This window comes from Triturus cristatus, chromosome 10 (assembly GCF_964204655.1).
Source record: "Triturus cristatus chromosome 10, aTriCri1.1, whole genome shotgun sequence".
NCBI classification, from domain to species: Eukaryota; Metazoa; Chordata; class Amphibia; order Caudata; family Salamandridae; genus Triturus; species Triturus cristatus.
Genome location: NC_140593.1, coordinates 1,074,458,356 through 1,074,479,801, shown reverse-complemented (window position 1 = coordinate 1,074,479,801; position 21,446 = coordinate 1,074,458,356). Strand labels below are relative to the sequence as shown.

Here is a 21,446-nt window from a genome sequence, read left to right as displayed (position 1 = left end):
AAGCATGCACCCACCACAACAGACACAGGCACCACACCAGCAGGGAAGGTCCGCCGCACACCTCCTGACACGCACACACAGGGTGCAGTAGGCACACCCAGTGGGTCGGGGGGCAAACGTGTGACACGCAGCCAGAGTGGGAGTCCGCATTCCACACAATCCACTCCCTCCAAATCCCCTCCCCTCAGCTCTCCTGGCCACATCTCCCCCAAAGACTCCTTCATGGCCGCTCTGTCCCTGAGCCCCACAGTGACACCACCCCGCAAGCGGTCAAGGAGGTCCCCGGTCAGGGTGGTTGAGTCCCCCCCCCTGTCCACACCCTCCCCCAGTGGCGCTGCGACCCATCCCTCTGACCCCCCCCCCTCCTTGGGCCTGTGGTTCCTTCGGGTGCAGGGGAGTCCCTGGAGGACCTTGCCGAGGTGTGCAGCGCGCTCCTAGAATCCACCTTTGGCCCTGCCCCACCCCCTGTGGTGGAGTCCTCCATCCCTGCACCCACGACGCCTACCCTTCACCCTCCTGTCCCTGCGGTGCCTGTTTCTTCCCCCCCACATGATGCCCTGACCCCTGTGGAAGACAACGGATTGTAACTGTGCAGGCAAGCTAGGGTACACGCATCCCACTGTGTCCCCCATCCAGCTGGGACTCCTGGACTGCCCTGTGGCCTTTGTTAATCTTGGACTTACGTCATACTAGTTTTTTGCTCATGCTGAATAAAGCTATTTATTTTTTGGCCTTGGAACACTCCTGCATTGCTGGCATTGCTGTTGGTGGGGCTGCTACATGGTTGTGGGTGTTGGTCATGTGTTGGGTGTGTGGGTAATGTAGTGGTGTGCTGCTCATAGGGGGGACCCTGGGATCTGTGTGCCATCACACGGTGTTAGCTACCTTTCTCCATTCATGTAAGCAGTTGCTGCATGTTGCAATTGTCCCAAGGTGTATTCATTCCTCTGTGTACCCTGACTTCTTCCCTGCAGGGTGTCCCCTGACTTTAGCACAGAGCTGTGTGTCCATTAGCTGGGTGTGTGACGTAGTCCTTCACCTTTGCACATGCATGCTGAGAGATGTCTCCACCTGCATCATTCGTGGCATCCTTGGTAGTCATTGTACTTGTGTATGTGGCCTATTGACATGACTTCATGTGTACATGTTTTCTTTTCTGCGCTATGCATGCGTATACTCCCAGCCTCGCACACATGTGGTACATGTACTGCAGGGTCTTTGTGCACCTGACTGACATTTGTGGGCATGGTATCTGTGACTACTCCACCCTTTGCGTTCCATGGGCACTGCTGGGAGTGATAGGCCACCACCCCTCCTGTCTCAGGGCACTGCTGGGAGGACTCTGCACCCACCCCTCCTGTCTCAGGGCACTGCTGGGAGGACTCTGCACCCAACCCTCCTGTCTCAGGGCACTGCTGGGAGGACTCTGCACACTCCCCTCCTGTCTGTGGGCACTGCTGGGAGTGATAGGCACCCACCCCTCCTGTCTCAGGGCACTGCTGGGAGGACTCTGCACACACCCCTCCTGCGTCTGGGCACTGCTGGGAGTGATAGGCACCCACCCCTCCTGTCTCAGGGCACTGCTGGGAGGACTCTGCACCCACCCCTCCTGTCTCAGGGCACTGCTGGGAGGACTCTGCACACACCCCTCCTGCGTCTGGGCACTGCTGGGAGGACTCTGCACCCACCCCTCCTGTCTCAGGGCACTGCTGGGAGGACTCTGCACACTCCCCTCCTGTCTCAGGGCACTGCTGGGAGTGATAGGCCCCCACCCCTCCTGTCTCAGGGCACTGCTGGGAGGACTCTGCACCCACCCCTCCTGTCTCAGGGCACTGCTGGGAGTGATAGGCCCCCACCCCTCCTGTCTCAGGGCACTGCTGGGAGGACTCTGCACACACCCCTCCTGTGTCTGGGCACTGCTGGGAGTGATAGGCACCCACCCCTCCTGTCTCAGGGCGCTGCTGGGAGGACTCTGCACCCACCCCTCCTGTCTCAGGGCACTGCTGGGAGTGATAGGCCCCCACCCCTCCTGTCTCAGGGCACTGCTGGGAGTGATAGGCCCCCACCCCTCCTGTCTCAGGGCACTGCTGGGAGGACTCTGCACACTCCCCTCCTGTCTCTGGGCACTGCTGGGAGTGATAGGCACCCACCCCTCCTGTCTCAGGGCACTGCTGGGAGGACTCTGCACACACCCCTCCTGCGTCTGGGCACTGCTGGGAGGACTCTGCACCCACCCCTCCTGTCTCAGGGCACTGCTGGGAGGCCTCTGCACACACCCCTCCTGTGTCTGGGCACTGCTGGGAGTGATAGGCACCCACCCCTCCTGTCTCAGGGCACTGCTGGGAGGACTCTGCACACACCCCTCCTGTCTCAGGGCACTGCTGGGAGGACTCTGCACACTCCCCTCCTGTCTCAGGGCACTGCTGGGAGTGATAGGCCCCCACCCCTCCTGTCTCAGGGCACTGCTGGGAGTGATAGGCCCCCACCCCTCCTGTCTCAGGGCACTGCTGGGAGGACTCTGCACACACCCCTCCTGCGTGTGGGCACTGCTGGGAGGACTCTGCACACACCCCTCCTGCGTGTGGGCACTGCTGGGAGGACTCTGCACCCACCTCTCCAATTTCACAATATGTATGCTCATGACATACACGGATGTGGGTACGCTCCATGCATTCGAGGTGGGGGTACGTGTCATACTTACACTGTTGGGGTGGGGGTACGCTCCATACGTACGCGGGTGTGGGTACGGGTCGTACTTACACTGTTGGGGTGGGGGTACGCTGCATACGTACACGGGTGGGGGTACGGGTCGTACTTACACTGTTGGGGTGGGGGTACGCTCCATATGTACGCGGGTGTGGGTACGTGTCGTACTTACACTGTTGGGGTGGGGGTACGCTCCATACGTACGTGGGTGTGGGTGTGGGTACGGGTCGTACTTACACTGTTGGGGTGGGGGTACGCTCCATACCTACGCGGGTGTGGGTACGGTTCGTACTTACACTGTTGGGGTGGGGGTACGCTCCATACGTACGCGGGTGTGGGTACGGGTCGTACTTACACTGTTGGGGTGGGGGTATGCTGCATACGTACGCGGGTGGGGGTACGGGTCGTACTTACACTGTTGGGGTGGGGGTACGCTCCATACGTACGTGGGTGTGGGTACGGGTCGTACTTACTCTGTTGGGGTGGGGGTATGCTCCATATGTACACGGGTGTGGGTACGGGTCGTACTTACACTGTTGGGGTGGGGGTACGCTCCATACGTACGCGGGTGTGGGTACGGGTCGTACTTACACTGTTGGGGTGGGGGTACGCTCCATGCATACGGGGTGGGGGTAGGGTCCGTACATATCCGTCCCCACGCTATGTGATGCTTGTGCGGGCCGTACCCAGGCCTTTGCCACGTGGGTACGATCCGTCCCGCCATTGTTGGGGTGACGTGGGTGTGGGCGTGGTACGACTCGTACCCACGCTCTTTAGGCGTGGGTACGGGACGTACCTGTCTGGTTGTGTTGCCGGTTCGCGTCGTGACGGACTTCCGTTGTGGCGGTCGCTGGCTTGGCTGGACACGCCCCCACCCCCTCGTAGTGACCAGGGCATGGGAGTCAGGTATGTCCTGGGCATGTGTGCTGTGTGACTTTGGTGGGGGGTTTGTGGCCTGCCCTGGTCCTGCCACCCCCACCCCACCCCACTTTCCCCCCTCCCTTAGTTGTTCTGACCTTCTGCGGCGTCTGCGTCCGAACCTGTAGAGGAGGCCGGGATGACACGTAGGTTCGGGTCCATGTCTGTCCGTCGCGTACGGGTCCTCCTTGTTCGCGTCGTCCTGTCTGTCCGTCGCGTACTGGTCCTCCTTGATCGCGTCGTCCTGTCTGTCCGTCGCGTACTGGTACTCCTTGTTCGCGTCGTCCTGTCACGTACTGGTCCTCCTTGTTCGCGTCGTCCTGTCTGTCCGTCGCGTACTGGTGGTCCTTGTTCGCGTCGTCCTGATTTCCCGGCAGTTTTTGGCAGCCGGAAAATATTCACCGTGCGGGATGACGTCGGTGCGAATCGTAATTCCTGGTTCGTGAATGGCAGGCTGCGAGCGTCCCGACGTCAGGTCGGCGCTTTCCCGGATCGCATTTGTAGGTTTATTTTGTTCGGTCGGGCTTTTTTACGATTCGTACGGAAATGGTGTTCCCGTGCGAATCGTAATTCCATGTTTGTAAATTTTGACGACCGGGTACGCGTCGGACGGAGAATATGCTCCGTCCGACGGTTCGTACCCGGTTTTTGCCGGATCGTAATCGGCACCATTATGTGAGGGGTCTCAACAATCCAATAAAATGCATGGCGATATTATCTTACCTAGAAAGCACCAAGGCAGACAAATGTCTCCTACAGGAGACGCACCCCCCTTACCCGCGACTGCTATAGGCTTAATTCCTGTATGTTCCCCACACAGCTATTTTCATCTGGCCCTACCAAAGCTGCAGGGGTCGCTATCCTGGTGTCCCGGACCTTCCAAGGAAGGGTGGTTCAGAAAGAGGTCGCAATTAGAGGGAGGTTGTTGACTTACCAGTTTACAAGTGGGGGCCAAACATTGATAATTGTGTCGATTTATGCACCAAATGAGGGACAAGAGAAATATTTTCATGAGGCACTGACAGAGGCTACAGCCACGGACGAACGTAAAATACTTCTAGGGTGGGATCTCAATCTAGTACTCTACAATACCCTTGATAAATCAGCTCAGCGGTTTGGACAGACAGGAACCCTGTCGCTAGATAGGTTAAACAGGATGTGGGAGCTGAGCCAGATAGACCTCTGGAGATCCCAACACCCCCAACTCAGAGAATACTCCTTTTTTTCAAACGCTCACAAAACATACACCAGACTGGACTACTCGATAGCCTCTAGGGCTATCCATGACCTTACCACGGAGGTGGAAATACTTGTGGCGTCTCTGTCGGACTACACTCCGGTAATTGCCACATTGGTGCTTCCCCTATGCACCACCCCGCTAGGCAATGGCTCCTCAGGGACACACTTTTACAGCGCTCAGACACAGTCATACAACTCCAGCTAGCTATTGACGACTACCTCCTCCACAACGATACCCCAGATACACACAAGGCAACAAAATGGGAGGTAATTGATGGGGGGGCTAATCACGATATCGCCCACAAATAATGCTTCCTGCAGAAAGAAAAGAGAGGGCCTATCCCAGAAGATACGAAAGCTAGAGCAGATGCATCAGAGGACGGGGGCACCTAGATTTTGGCACCAATTTGGCATGGTCCGAGCACAACTGGCAGCCACTGACCAAGACCGGGCAGAATACGCTGCCTTACGGCTGCGCCACTCCTTCTATGTCAGAGGGGACAGATGCAGGCGCCTGCTGGCACATAAGCTATGCAAGAGTAGACAGATAAAAGGGGTTCTAGAGGTACGAGACTCGACAGGGAAGCTGGTGTAAGACTACGCTGCAATAGTAGGGGTCTTCCAGGAATTTTACACTCCTCTCTACTCAGGCCAGACGCTAGATAGCGCTGAAGGTGACCGTTACTTAACAAAGGCACAACTAACTGCACTAACATCAGGTCAAGCAGAGCACCTAGAGAAAGATATTCAGGTGGAGGAGGTTATTGCAGCATTTTCACGACTCAAATTGGCCAAATCTCCCAGGCCAGACGGCTACACAGAAGCATTCTACAAAACATTGTGCCTGGTATTAGCCCCTCTATTAGCCTGGCTTTTTAACACATTTTCAACTCCGGGCGCAATCCCGACCTCAAAGTTAGAAGTCGCAATTATAGTTGTCCCTAAACCTGGGAAAGACAAAACCAGCTGTGGCTCGTTCTGTCCCATCTCCCTCTTAAATATAGATTTGAATTTATACACAGGGATACTGGCTCACAGACTCAGCACATACATGCCCGGCTTGATCGAGCCCAACCAAGCGAGTTTCATACCCCAATAACAGACTAGTGATAATACTAAACGGGTCCTGCAGATCATTGAGAAGGCCACAAGGAACCCAGGAGAGTATATGCTCCTGACCATAGACGCTGAAAAGGCTTTTGACAGGGTCCATTGGCCATATCTCAAACAGGTGCTGACACTTTTTGGCCTGGGAGAGAAAGGGAGAGAATATGAGGACACACATTTTGAACTGCTATTGCTCCCCCACAGCGACTGTTAGACTCAATGGGCACACATCGACCCCCTTCCCCATAAGTAGAGGTACAAGACAGGGGTGTCCTCTTTCGCTCCTGCTTTTTGCAATGTACATGGAGCCAATAGCTCAAAGAGTGAGATCAAACCCGTACATCATGTCATGATTCTGCCAATCACGTGTCTTTTAGTATTTTCTATAGCTTTTACCAGTGCTTGTTTATTGGTTGTGCCAGTGCTTATTGTTTGCACTGTCGCTTGTTTGTACCAATGCTTGTTTTGCCAGTGCTTATTCTTTACACTGTCACTTGTTTGTACCAATGCTTGTTACAGACTGTTGCAGACTTCAATCTCATATTCTGCTGCCCAAGGTCTGTTGGCCCTTCTCAGCTCCAGTACTTTACCTGAGAGTTGTCATCTGGAAACTTCTTGAGAAACCCTTTAAATAGGAGCCACACCCTGTTCTCTTTGCTGGTTATTGAGAACTCGGAGTGTGAGCAGCAGCAGATCTCCGATTTTAGTGAGAAGATCTATGACGACTTAATGCAGGTTCTAGATCCTTCCCTTGACCACCATCACGTAGGACCGTTCCATTTTGTTTAGAGGAGCAACATTCTGATATTTGCATAATGACTCGAGCTCTCTTTGTCAAAGCGATTTATTGTGCATTTGTTTAATAGACTTTGGCACATCGCGCTGCAGCGCTTCTTTGGGCATTTGCATATTGAACATGGCACATCACGCTGGAGCGCTTCTTGGGCATTTGCTTATTGACTTTGGCACAACGCACTGAGGCGCTTTCTTGAACACTTGTATATTGAACAAGACACATTGCACTGAAGCGCTTTCTTGGGCATGTGCACAGATAATATTCACATTACAAGTTGAAACGAACCTTGCATTTGAAACCTGTTGTGCATTATAAAAATGCTTGTTGGAATTAGCGCTGTGATTCTTAACAGTGTTACATGTAAATCATAATTTAAGAAAGAGACAGTGTAACAGAAGCTAATAGACTCTCTTATATGAAAGTGTGACTTGCTCTGGAGCATAGTGTTTATGCAAGCACTCGATTAATCATAGTGTCTATATTGTTATATTTTGTTTTGAGGATTATAGGAACAGCAATTCCATTCCTTGTGAAGAAGGTATTAGAGTGACCACTGTTTCATAAGTAACCTGCTTTTCTTTACAGGTATGTTATTGTTACTTAACCATGCTAGTTTAGTTCAAGAGTTCACACGGTATATCAGGAAAGCCAAATAAGGACGTCTCGTTCCAGGTCTCTCTCCCTGCAGTACCCTTCCCAAATTCCTTCTAGCCACTTTGATCCTCAGTGCAATTAAGCTTGAGTCGAAGCTGCTGGAAGGTGGGCTTCTTGAGGGTACTGCTCCTGAGGAACCCAACGATATTTACCAGTTCTGACACATCACTGGAGTTCCATTCGGAGGAGACATTCACACTTTCAGCCTCTACGCTGATGACATACCGGTGACATTGTCCAACCCAGTTACTGCGTTGGGAGCTTTCTTTACGGAGCTGGACTCCTTTGCGAGGGCCTCAGGATTTAAGGTGAATATAGAGAAATCTGTTGCACTTAATCTCTCCCTCCTGCCCCAGGTAATGGAAGGTCTGCGGGCTCAACACACCATACAGTGGTCGAGTAGCACGGTTCCCTATTTGGGAATCCAATTGGCACCCACATTACAGGCTTCTGTTACGATTAATTATCGCACACTACATAACCAGATTCGTTCAGACATGCAAAGGTGAAAACACTATCCTATCTCATGGCTAGGGAGAAGAGCCGCAATTAAAATGACGCTTCTCCCCAAAATTCTGTACCCGTTTTAAACACTTCCCTTCTGGCCCCACCAGATGCAATCGGAGGTTCTGCACTTTATCTATTAAGGCTGCAGAATTTGTGTGCTAACATCACTTGTTGTGTTCAGTTGACTAATTGTTTATATAGCACATGTGGATTACTGATGGTTTCTTTGCCAATAGAACATCTTTGTATGGGTACTTTATAAGGTACTGTATTTCATTAGAGGTGCATTCCCTACCCCTTTTTTAATCACAACAACGTTAGTTGTTTGTGTGCACTCACTTTTTTGACTGGGGCACAATTTTTTAACTTAATTCAAACCAATTGTACATATATGATGCAAATGATTTGTATATATAGATTTGCAGTCTTGAGAAGGCTGCGGTGCTTGTGTCTATGATTGGAATAAAACAATATGACCTGATACATTATCTTCTGTGGATCATTTATTGGAAACTGCCACCAGAACTTCTTTTTTCTTCTTCGCTGAATTACTGATCGGGGATAAAAGGGACAGTGTTTTGGTGTGCTTTGGTGCATATGTTGAACAAGGCTGCAAACCGCGCATGTAAAAAACTATTGGCTTCCTGCCGTCCGGCGAGGGAGGAATAGGGATGGCTGATCTTCAGCTTTACTACTACGCAGCACAACTGAGGAACCTTGTGGAATGAGCTGTACCGAATCTGAGAAGCACTGGTTGTTTCAAGATTGGGTGGTGGCAGGCACGTCTCTCTAAAAGATTCTCTTTCTTAAAAATCTACATAGGCCCTCAAATCTGTATATGTACCACATAAATACAATACCCGCAGCATGGGACCAGACCAGCATCAAACACAACCTGACAACCTTTCCTTCCCCCCTTACCCCAGAATTCGGACCAGGGGTGGGTGAGACTACATTTACTCAATGGCGCTACTCGGAGTGTCGTGCCCTAGGACACCTCTTTGATGTAGAAGGTGTGCTTTCTTTTCTGCAGGTCAAATCAGACTACGCGATACCCGAGTCGGAGAAGTAACCTTATCTGCAACTCCGACACTGGGCATTACAACCACAAAACAGGTCCCACGTACAGACACACCTTACACAATACGAAAAGTGGCTCATAACCAGGACCTCGGACAAGATGCTAATCACTGATCTCTGCGGGATGTTAAACTCATGACATAAACACTCATATAATACGAGCCGCCCCCGCTGGGAGAAGGACTTAGGGAGGGAATTGAGCAATAAGGAATGGGAGCGAGTATATCACAGAGCAAGACACAAAGTGAGTAACATGGGGCTGACCGAAACTCTGACGAAAGTGGCAACCTACTGGTACTACACCCCAACGCGAATACACAAGGTTGATCCCAAACAAAGCGCAGACTGCTGGCGTGGCTGTGGGGAGCAGGGCACACTGGTACATATCCTGTGGGAATGCAAGCACCTACAACAGTACTGGTCTCAGATACTGGATGAGATCGACACAAACTTGGGTACTCAGTGGCACAGATTCCCAGCTTACATGCTCTTGGGGGTACCAAACTCATTAATGTATCCCCTAAAGTGTAGAAGAGGGCGCCAGATTGGGTTAGCTCTGGGAACAGCCATTCAAAACATCCTTACTCACTGGTGGACCCCCCCCAGATTCCCATTCACAACGGGTTGGCTCCAACGCTTATGGCACATATTAGGGATGGAGAAAATAACACTCACACTATCTGGAAAGGGTTCGGCCTTTGGGAAATTGTGGCAGCCTTTTTTGTCACTATTCACATCTAAATTTCATGAACTTACCTGCCCTAAATACTTAAGCTTATTACGCTTGCCAGAGACTGGAGCTTCTACCGCTCCGGATAAGGACTAACAGACACCATCACAACTTTAAGCCTACGAGAGACACAATACTATATGGTGAATTGAGGGAGGGGGGAGGTTGGAGAGGGGGGGGGGGGGAAGGGGAATGTGCCTTTTTGACTTTGGTTCAGATGCTACATATGCAGGGCTAAATGTAGTCCGTGGTAATGCAAAGTCTTTATTTGGCATTGTTTGATTGTTTTCAAAATTACAATTAAAAAGATTTAAACCTAATAAACAAATATCACTATGGGCCTAATTACGATGTCGGTCGGAGGACACCATAGCGCAAACGGGACCGCCCAACAAGCAGTCGGCGGTCCGGCTGCCATCATTACAATGCAACCGTTTTCACGGCAGCCGTAAAGTGCATGTTTTCTATTGCGGCTTGTGCTGTGGTAAACAGCATAAGCCACAATAGAAAAAATACACTTTCAAAACACTTTCCGCCTACCTTTTCCTGGTGTGTGGACCACCATGAAAGGGCAGGCAGAAACAAACATCGTAATCCTGACCACGGAGCCAAGACTGGCTCCATTGTCAGTTTGGGATTACTATTCCGAAGCCGCCGCGACAGATTCGGCTCTGTGAGCCCGTCAGAAGCGGAGCGGAATTCCCCCACGGGTTTTCCTACGACCGCTGTATCATAATACGGCAATCCGACGGAAACCTATGATGCCGGGCGGAAAACCTCCGACGAGCTATTGGATGGCTTTCTGCCGGACATCATAACTGGCCCCTACGTGACTACATTCATATGCATTTTTTAAAGACAATAATACAATTGTGCAGGCAGAATTTCCAGGAAATATCCACTAAAATAATTGTGAAAACCTTTACATCCTTTTGGGGGTTGGCTGTCGCCTCCAATTAGTGACGGATTTGTCACCTTAATTACATGTACATAATTTTAGAAAATGGCACAAAGCCATTCCTCCACTTTTGCAATAAAGTAGCATGGACGTTTCAATGTTCCAGGGAGCCTTTCTGTTCTTGGTAAAATGTTGCCAGGTAGAATGTTTCCGCAGACTCTTTTCTGCTGGCTTGAGGTTTCAGTGTCCTCACACTACTGAAGCACTGAACAAGTTTATTTCTGAGGATACTGCTTTCACTGCCATCCCACAACTTGCAGAGTAATGTCCCACCAGGACGCAGGATGCTTTGTGCGAGATCTACAAGGGTCATGCACATCCCAACAATCTTTCGATGGTCTAGGTCTCGAATCCCAGAAGCATTTGGTGCCATATCACTCAAGATGACATCTGCCATTCCCCCTGGAAGAATGTCTTTAATTTTGTCTTGGATGGCTGGATCGGTGATGTCAGCATTTGACAGAAAGAATGCTCCATCCAGTGGGGTAATACGTTGAAGATCCACACCAACTACAAAGCCAACACTAGCATTAGAGTCTGCAAGAAACAACATGAATGTATTTATTGATCAGGTACAAAAGAAAACTGGATTGAATTAAATGACTTTGGGTCAGGGTTGAGACAAAGGTTTACACATACAAAATTTATTTTATGAGCATCTACAGCCAAAACAGCCTTCTGCAACTTCTAAGAAGTGAATGGAACATCATAGGCACAAAGCGATGAACCAATATCACTTCAGGCATCCTTGAAAGCCACTATATCCACAAACTATGTATATACTGAAATTCAGAGCTGTATTGCAACATCGCCTTAAAATCTATATGGCCCTAACCATGACAAGTAAAAATAACTCTACACTAAGCATAAGCCTACGCTAACCCTAAATGTTTCACTATCTCGAAGTCTTTGCCTAATACCAACCCTCAACATAGCACTAGCGCTAACCCTTGTTACAAATGAAAAAGAAAACCCTGAGGATCTAGCAAAATACTTTAAAAAATAAATATATTTGCATGGATGGAAAAAGGTTAAAACATTTTTAACATGCATAGCAACTTTTTGATAAAATGTAAAATATACATTTTTTAAACATGTAAAGACAATTTTAATGTTATATAAATGACAGGCTGACAAATAACCATGTCGATGTGGTGGTGTTCAATGTACAGGCAGGGCTCGGTGCAGTGCCTTCTATTGAAGTATAAATAAAGTAACATATCTGATAAAGTTAAAGTACACCTTCAAGCAGTTCATAATAAACATCACAATGATTTTCTGCACTCTGTGCGCTACACTGACCCACTATAATGAGAATCAGGAGTCACCTGATGCTTATCCTCACTCTACATTGCTTGTTAAATGCAAATACTTACCCAATCCATCTGAGTTTACCCTCTGGATGGCCACCTGACTCCATGCCCCAGGGGCAGCTCCACAGTCCACGACAATGTGTCCTGGGTACAAAATCTGATGCTTCTTGTCTATTTCCAGAAGTTTAAAGGCACTACGGCAGCGATAGTTCTGTGCCTGTGCGGCTTTCACAAATGGGTCCTTTAGTTGTCTAGTTACCCAACGATGCTCCGCTCCCGTCTTTGCTTTTCCACATATTGCTGTTGTGTACAACATTCGCCAGTGGTTTAGTGCCTTCGCCATAACTGCTTGAAGAAAAGAAAACAATTACACTGATAATGAGACATTATAGACATCTGAATGAAAGTAGGACAAGGAAACAGTATTATGGCACAGGAACATTTGTATTATATGTTTTGGTGCTTGCACTAACTGCAGTGGTATAAAACCCCATATTTTACAGGAAACCGTGAAATTATTTCCCATATTTCAGTGTCATCATAAAGACAGCCCCCAAACAGCTCTGCAGTTTTTTGTGGCACTAGGTTTATGCAGTATAGATGAATAAATTATGGCACAATTTTATTGAAATTATGTGGTACATTTTATGACTTGAATAATTTCATCTGTTCAAGCTAGAAACAACTTTTTGTGAAATATGCAAATGATGCAATAAATTATGTGGCAAATGCAGTAAAGTCCTAATTAGGCGGGTAAGCAGCCACAAACTTCACATAAATCCAATGACCTTCACCAATAAGCATTGTTTTACCAACAATTTATTCATGAAAGGTAAATAAAACCTAAATAGCTCATTCTAATCAGTACACATGGTTAGCTGTACTTGAAAGAAAACTGCTTTTTTCAAGACAACTATTGAGAACATATGATAAAAAAAATATTTAATATGTTATACGATCCAGTATTGCCGTCTTTGGCCTCTGGTTTATATCACCAGAACCCCTCGATGACAACACGAGGGGATATTACATTGTTATCCATTATGTATCCTATATAATTGAAAGTGGAACTAATCAAGTTATAAGCGCCATGCGCTATAATGACCAATGCCGTATGAGTAAATACATGAATATGCAGCTAAGTCTAACAAATGTGCAAGAATTCTTGTGATATTTTTGTAAAGACAGTGGATGCTAAATTAATATGAAATCCCCTTTTTCTGACCTGTAACATTTGTGAGGTGGATCTTAATTTACATGAGGTGTTAGCCAGGATGAGCCTTGAATGTTTAAACAGCTGCATAAGGAGTGCCCCCATTTATGCACTACAATAAGAACACTACTAGATGCATTTGCTAAATACCCCAATGACAACTTTTAGTTCACTTATAACTTTAGACCCTCGTGCACCTTTGTGAGGTGCCACAGAGCCAACAATATTCATCTTTGTGATGGGTCCTGCCCCCTTTCGACATTGCCTATTTGAGCATGCATGCACAGGTATCTTTAGTTTGCGCTGAAATACCAAATGCTCAAGGAAATTTTTTAACCTGGGCAGTGACTGATGTTTTCTAACTACAATTAGAATTGAAACAATAATCAATTCATTTGAAGAATCTCTTAAGAAATATGTTTATGTGTTGGTTGTGGAACACGGTCTACAATCCCTACTTTATTTTCTTTTACATATGTATGCATTTTTTTTCAACATAGCAATGTGCAATAAATTGCGGGTGAGTCCACGTAGCTACTTATAACTCAGTAAGTTAGCCAGTTTTCTAGCATTTGCACATGCTTTTATTTTTAAGTTGTTCTAAATGTTTTTGCATTACAACCTGGCAATCATTTACCTTTCTGTGCTAGTCTAGCTTTCTTAATGTGGGTGTCATGGTATGGGGAGGACATACACTTACTCAATCTGCATTTTCAGGAAAGGTTTTATTCTATTCAATTCAATTCCATAGGCATGTCTATAGTGCAATTGGCATTTGTGCACTCAAACCAAAATCGAAAGAAACAGTTTAAAAGAGACAGGTTTTTAGCTTTCCTTAATGCCTGGTGACGCAGTGTTCTACGTTACAGTAAGGCTGTGCCACAAGGAGGACTCCTGGTATAAGAAATGCATTGGTCCATAATGTTTATGCCTATAAGGACCCGTAAGAACATATCCCTTGATCAGATCACAGTTATTGGGAAGGAATTTGCATACATTTCAGGCATGCCTGAGATTTTGCAAACAACGATTCAACAACCACAAAAGTTCCAATACTGACTGACTATTTGTACACACATTTTTCTTAATGAACACTCTATTTAATAATCACGATTATCATATATTATTTTTTGTTTTACTCATATCACTTTAAAATTCATCATACAAAGAAGCTTATTGCAAAGAAATCATACATAAAAAGTACATAAAACTCACCCAACATACGAGCACAAAAACTGTTACAAAGAATAATGAACAAAAATACAATTTAGTTTTAACAATACAAGTGAAAGCTTACAGTTCTGAATTATAATTGCCCAAACAGGAGGACTCTAAAGTTAACGTCAATTTTATTTACTTTTCTACTCCAAAATTAATGGGCCGAGCAATCTAACAATGCACTGCTCTAGTAACCAGGGGTTTGTGTATCAATCTAATTCATTGCTATTTCCCCGATTGCAATGCCACATTTATCTGCTTGTAGGTTGCACTGTTGTCAACGCATTTCGAACCCGTGGCTTTATTTATCGGTTCTCTTCAGGACTCAGTACTGATAAACACCAAACACAAAAAAACAAAAAGACACAATATCTCTGTCACTACTTGCAATTAATCCAGGTGGTCATAGATAATATATCTCCCAACATATGTTTACAACCAATTGTTTATCTTGGATTTATCAGTTTATCATGTGACCAGAAAAACCACCTTCACTTCTCCAATAACAAAATTTGGAAAGAGCAGACATGGGCTCCGATTGGTATGAGAACGCTTTATACCAGTAAATAATTCAATAGCTGATACTCTATGAATTATTGCTCACATAATTCACGAGGACCAGCCTACATACAACGACTTTCAAGACCCTCTATGCAACGATGACTTCAAACAAATGCTGTAACGGAAAATCAGTCATGTATAAGCCATTCCCGCATCGGTATGCATACACAGATTTCCAAATGATCCATAATACTACGGGCAAATTAGCAATATAATTGATAATTCGAAATTCACCACATAATTGGCTATTATTTCAAAGATGCATATCCAACACCAGTGGACAACGACATTTTTTACTAATCGAACCGTGTTAGTGTTCCCCACTGTTTATATCTAGAGATCTCAAGCGCGGACACACCCTCTGCGTGCAAGTCTCCCATTGACAGTCCTAGGCTTCAAACTTCCGTGTATCACAAATTTGGAGCTTTGGCTGGAGCCGGGTGTTGCTCAGTCACCCTCTCATGCTTCTGCTCAATGTCGGTCACACGCTTTTGTATTCACTCCACCTAACAGCATTCACATATAATTCCAACTTCTAGGAGAATTACAGGCACTATGGGAGATGTAGTTCAAAACTGAACCCGACAACTGAATGAAAAATCCAATGAAAATACTTTTATTTTTCACACCTCGACCCGTAAAGTTGTTTATAGTCCAAGGCATTATATGTACAGGAAACAAATGCTGAACTTTAGTCATTTCATTAAGGTCATGAGAGGCAGTTTTGAAATACAAAATACAGTGGCTTCTTTTTGGCTGAGTTTTAAGTCAACATCTTCTTCCCGAGGTTCAGATTTGATGACCATTAATACTGTCCAGCTCAAATCTGCTTCAGAATGTTTTTTATCAATCCAGTGTTGAACCAGTGGTGCAGCCACTACTTTTCTACACATTCTAGACTTGTGCTGTGTGATCCTTTGGCGGATTTCTTGATTCGTTTTGCCAATATACACTAATTCGCATGGACACATCATCACAAAGACCACATTTTTGGTTTTACAATTTGTAAATGTTATATGCGACCATTTCATATCTTTTTGTTGAAACACTGAATCTGCAATACTTTTGTTGCAACATGCACACGTACCACACTTGAAAATGTCCTTCCAGTGGACTCATGTTCCAAAATTGGCGCGAATTATTTTTAATTGGTAACGGTGGTGTGTAGGCTCGGACAAGTTGGCTACCAATAGTTCATTCTTTCTTTAGGGTAAACAGTGGTTTCATGAAGGATTCATCCAGTTTCTAAATCAGATGCCAATTTTGTCTGATAATCCTTTTAAATTGGTTTGTCTTAGGGCAAAATGTTGAAACATAAACCAGGCGGTCTGTCCTAGGTTTTTCTCTTTTTTCCAATAAGGTCTCTGTTAGGGTCCACCAAGCTCATTTCATTGAAATCCTTAACAATTTCTTAGGGTATCCTTGTTACGTTTATTCTTCAATGTACTGGAGTGAACAAACTATTGGCTTTTTTCAGAACAATTGTGCCTCACTCTAAGGAATTGCCCTAGGGCAAATTGTCACGAAGACACCGTGGGTGATGAATAATATAATGTAGAGCATTATTCGATCTGTAGGTTTTGAAAATAAAGTCATTGTCAATCGTCCATTGGTCTCCATAACCACAACATCCAAAAACATAATGGTGGATTTATTGCTCGTGATAGTGAACTTGATGTCAGCAGACCTATGATTTGGCCATATGAAAAATTGATTCAGGCTCTTGTCTTGGCCATTACACACATAGAAAATGTTATAGATTAATCTTAACTACCTCACGGAAAACAGATTCTTGTGTGTCACAGGCAGTACTATGAACTTAACCCTGGCCCTAAACAACAGCCATTTTAAGTCTTGGAAAATTATTGGTACCTGCATGATCTTGGAACATTAGTCATAATACATACCACTTGATTCTGTTTCAGGAATTCAGACGAGCCAGCCTATAGCAAGTTACTAGTCAAGTTTAACCATTCAAGAGCTCTAGCTTTGACTTCTAAATTGTTATGTACTTAAAAAGCTATATGTGATACAATGTTGTGCACATAGCAGAGTTGACTTGACAGCCAGGGTCAGACAGAAGCCAAATTAAACCTTAGAGTAGATGTGAATAGCAAGATTTAGAACAAGAACGCAATTCCCAATAAACTGCAAAATCACTTGAGTGTCATCAAAATGGGTCGGAAAAAGTGTGCCCAAATAACGCCTTAGCCCATATGTAATGGTGGCACATAGGTGTTAAACAATGGTGACAAAAGATATGTGCCTTCGAGGATCCCACATGCCAAAGCTCCCAAAAGAAACACAGCTAAGGCACTGTCAAGAATTCCAATGCCTTATCAGATATCTTTACTATTTTAAGCAGCTTATCTGACAGCACCTTATGAATGAAACAATGTCTTACTGGAGCCCTACTTAGTACTGGACCATTTTTTTAAATGTTGTTATTGTTTAAAACACTTTGAGGACTGTGTATCTCATTATTATTTTTAACACATGGAGCCCCTCATGGAGACTAATAAAGGTGGCTAAACTGGAATCCACTTCAAAGATCAAGCTAGCAGACCTGCAGGTCTGGTCGGTACTGATCTATGATGTGCCAATTGGCTATAATGGCTAGAGGGCAATTACCACCTCCTTGTAAAAGACCTTTAAGGGTGGACGTCTCTGCTCTGCAAATGTCCTGCTAGACTAGAACAGAAAATACGAGAATTGAATAACAGCTGGGGGCTCATTTCCTGGGATGCATTGACCTTGTTTTTAATATGTGTTCTTCGAACGAGCCAATTGACCAACAAGGCGATCTAGACCTATTCTGCCCAGTTCAGTAGATTGGCGATTCCAAAGGTTCCTGTCCGCAGGTACCGCTAGCAGTATGTCGCCAGAGCATGCCTCTCATTCTGTCGTTAGGCCCTTTCTCTGACAGAAATCATGCTGCTAATGACTAATAATGATGGCGACTTCTCCTGGGTTTGTAGATGGCAAAGCCTTCATTGATATGGGAGAGCTGCTCAGCAGTTAGTGATGGCAGCCTTTGGGGCTTTTTTCCAACTAAAACATATGAGCAACAATTCATGATATGCTTTTGGGATCTGCAAAAGTGAAACGTGACAACAGACTGCGTTGAGTTTTTGTACTTGCGAGTGTAGTATCAATAAAAGAGCAATTTTACTTCACAAGTGTGTTACTTGAATTGTTGATTCAAAACTGGGGACAGTGTGGAAGGCGGTGTTTCACTGTGTCGAATGCTGCACAGTGGCTTGGGTGTGTGGTGCAGTGTTCCGAGGGTGACGGTGGAGCGCACCCCAAGTTGTAGTGCGCTGTGCACAGAGTGGTGGAGCACTGTTCTGTGAGTGGTAGTACTCTCTGCTCTAACAACTTTATATTTCTCTCCCTCTTGTATTCTGGTACTACTGCCTATGAGGCAGAAGTTTAGCTGGAAGACCACGTTGCTCAACAGAGCACATGGTAAGATGGCATAATTGTGTGGCAACTGTTCCTATAGTCGACTGTCAAATTTTGCTTTGTGTACATATGTCTGCTAGTTTTTTAATTGTTAAAAAAAATCCAGTTACAAATGAATGTTAAGTCAATACTGCTATGTATACAAACAAAAGAACATAAACCTACTTTGACTTGTAAGTGTGCGGGCCATCTATTTACATACTTTTATATTATTCCTTGACCTACTAAGATGTGTCCATAAAACTGCATTCTGTCCTGAATTTTGACAGTCAATAACCGGAATTTGCCTCCATGTCAGCAGTTCAGCCTATTCCTTGGTGATACAGAGTCACCTGGTAACCTTAACGTGATGGCAACTCATTGGCTGCTTCTAGCTCAAGGCCATAAGCCTGCTACCGAGTCAGAAAATATACTTATGACATTATAGGACACAGACTGCAGCAAAGGTGTTAAAAGAGTTTCCACTGAGCTGTTTTTTTTTACTAGTATGGCCAGCATTTTCATGTCCAGATAGGCAATAAATATAGCAAAATCCGATAATGCCGGTATTTTTCCCTTTCTGTACATACGTAAAAAAGTGAATAGAATAAGAATCAATTTAAAAAGTGTTATTGGGCTGTCCAAATGATTCCTGAATGATAACTGAAATAAACAATGACATAAATGCCATTTGATGAATGAATACAAGGGATTTTACATAACGTCTAATTTAAATATCATGTCAACGCCCTTACAGAATCTTAAAACATGAAGACATGGTAAGTATTTTCTCATCAGAAAGAGGTCCATCCTACTCTTTAAGGTGACCCTCAACCAGACATTCCACATGTTAACCCTTCACCGCACCAACTTCTGCTGACACATTCGCCTCCTGCCCACTCACAGACTGAAGCTGTATTGCAATTGTGCCCCGAGCAGCTCTACATATGACAAGGATCCAACACCAAAATAATTTAAATGCAGCTGAAAAGCTTCTACGGTGAGTGTGTGGAGGGGGAGGGGGGCTCTATCTGGTCCCTTCCCATAGTTTACCCCTCAATGTTGAATCTCAATTGTACGGATTGGGAACTGCACTCATGTAAAGCTGTTCTTCCACTTACTCTCGATGTGAGTTGGTGCCTCTGGTGTACTCCTGGTGTTATTGTATGGTGCCTGTTCTAGTCCAAAGCGCTCGGATGGCTCCGAACATCAGAGCACTGTGTGAAATCACAAAAAGAAATAATTTTCCCCGCGTCATAACCACTTCCCTTGACACAGCCTTGCACCTCAAAGGCTAATGTACAGTTACTTAAAGAACCTCCTGCCCTAAACTGACAGATTCCCCGTGGCACTGCCTGTAGTCAGCTCTGACACCATCCCCGACACTGACCTGGCGCATGCCCAGGTACTCTCCAGGCGGTTCGCCGGTTGCTGTGGGGTTATCCACTCTTATATTTTCTCGTCTGCTGTCTTATTTCACCCGTAGTTGGAGTCTTCTCTGCCCTCACAAGTCAGTGCGATTAGCACCCCTCCAAAGCAGGCAGCTTGCCAAGGTCTCCAAGCGCCTAGGAAGTGGCAGGCACAGCCTGGAGGGCCGGCCCACCTGCGGCTGGACTAACATCTTCCGGAGCAGCAGCGTGAAAGGTTTTTCCCGGGAAACGTGGGTTATTCTTTTTCACCAATTGCGAGACTGAGAAAAACTGCAGCCGCAAAGCAACGACTGTCTCTCCGCATGAATCTTGAATTCCGGTTTTCTCTCGTTGGTTCAATTTAATTGAAGTTAGTTAAAGTTCAAAGCAAAGGTAATCGAATTTTAAATTTCTTCTGGCAGAGATAAGGTGCACATTCGGGAACCTACCTCTTGACTGTGGGATTACGGCGGGAGGTGGGACCGTGTATTTAGGCATTTCAGGCTTGCGAGCTTGGCGTATTAAGAAACTCTTATGAGCTGAGCGTATCCTGTAAGATTGAAGGGCATGATATATATTGTGTTTTAGTTAGTGGTTGAAACTGAATTCTAGGTGTAGGTACTCACTGTCCCAGAGTAGCTGTGTGCAAGGGAGTAGCCAGAAAGTTAAAATACCCCCATTTTGCGCTAATGCGCCGATGGCAGCAAGCAAGTGAGCCCCTCCCGCTCTGGAAGAGCCCCATTTTGCACTAATCTTCTGATGGCAGCAAGCAAGTGAGCCCCTCCCGCTCTGGAAGAGCCCCTTGTTTCTTCCATCCAAGCAATCTATCCATTTAGCCTTTCACTATTACATCAATCCCCTGATATCCACTATTTAACCTTTACATTCTGTCATCCGTTCATTCCTTCATCCATCATTCAATCTTTCCCTATTCCATCCACTCCACCATCCATCCACCCATTCTTCACACATCCATCCACTCTGCCCTCCACCCATCCACTCTGCCCGCCACCTATCCATCTGTTCACTCTGCTATCCTTTCTCTTATCCATCCACTCTGGCATCCGTTCACTTATCATTTCCACCATTCATTCTTTAACTCTACCATCCTTTCACCTGTCTTTTTACAATCCATTTTCTCTGCCACCCTTTCATCAATCCATCCACCTTTCCATTCACTCACCCATTCATTCATCACCCCTTTATTCTAGCATCAATTCACTCGTCCTTTCACTGTAATTCAATCACTGTCATTCATCCACCCACTCATCCATCTACCCACTCACCCATCCTTCCTTCATTCAATATTCCTTCCTGTAGGAGAGTAGGATCTGCTTCACATGGGTACCCCCACTTTTTGCTGGTGTTTCACTGTTTTTCGACCTTAGTCTGGCTGTGGCCCTGCTAATCAGGACCACAGCCTAGCTGATTCCTCTCTAAAATGGTTTCCATGTACATTAGGTACATATCTAATTGGATTCTGGAGTGCCTTATAAGCCCCTAGTATATGGTATACTATGTACCTAGGGCATAGGTACCTCAGAGGCCTACCAGGGGCTGAAGCATGTATTATGCCACCGCTGGGAAGCACTC

At 45.9% G+C, this 21,446-nt stretch overlaps 2 protein-coding genes across 4 annotated transcripts in view; one reads left to right on the top strand and one right to left on the bottom strand.

Annotated features, from left to right (window-relative positions):
• Positions 1–9,981: 9,981 nt before the first annotated feature.
• On the bottom strand, positions 9,982–20,075 carry MRM2 (mitochondrial rRNA methyltransferase 2). Of its 3 annotated transcripts, none has more exons than XM_085629229.1 (3): positions 19,835–20,075; positions 12,072–12,353; positions 9,982–11,232 (listed from the first exon to the last, which is right to left on the bottom strand). In XM_085629229.1, exons 2-3 carry the CDS (start codon positions 12,349–12,351, stop codon positions 10,790–10,792), a joined length of 723 nt encoding a protein of 240 aa, XP_085485355.1. In that variant the 5' UTR covers positions 12,352–12,353; positions 19,835–20,075; the 3' UTR covers positions 9,982–10,789. The 3 variants fall into 3 exon arrangements, with proteins under 3 accessions (XP_085485355.1, XP_085485356.1, XP_085485358.1); XM_085629230.1 differs by having other exon boundaries at positions 12,072–12,356; positions 19,835–20,060; XM_085629232.1 differs by lacking the exon at positions 19,835–20,075 and adding an exon at positions 19,566–19,648 and having other exon boundaries at positions 12,072–12,356.
• NUDT1 (nudix hydrolase 1) overlaps positions 20,071–21,446 on the top strand; it is a 38,687-nt gene continuing 37,311 nt past the window's right edge. The window contains exon 1 of the mRNA XM_085629233.1: positions 20,071–20,246. The gene's annotated coding sequence lies outside the window, so the exon portion shown is untranslated. The remainder of the gene's footprint in view (positions 20,247–21,446) is intronic.

What these genes read in the sequence shown, in the direction of transcription:
- MRM2 (XM_085629229.1), bottom strand. Translation starts at nt 12,351, where the DNA reads ATGGCGAAGGCACTAAACCACTGGCGAATGTTGTACACAACAGCAATA. An exon ending in GGTAAACTCAGATGGATTGG is followed by an intron (nt 11,233 to 12,071) that starts GTAAGTATTTGC and finishes TGTTTCTTGCAG; the next exon opens with ACTCTAATGCTAGTGTTGGC.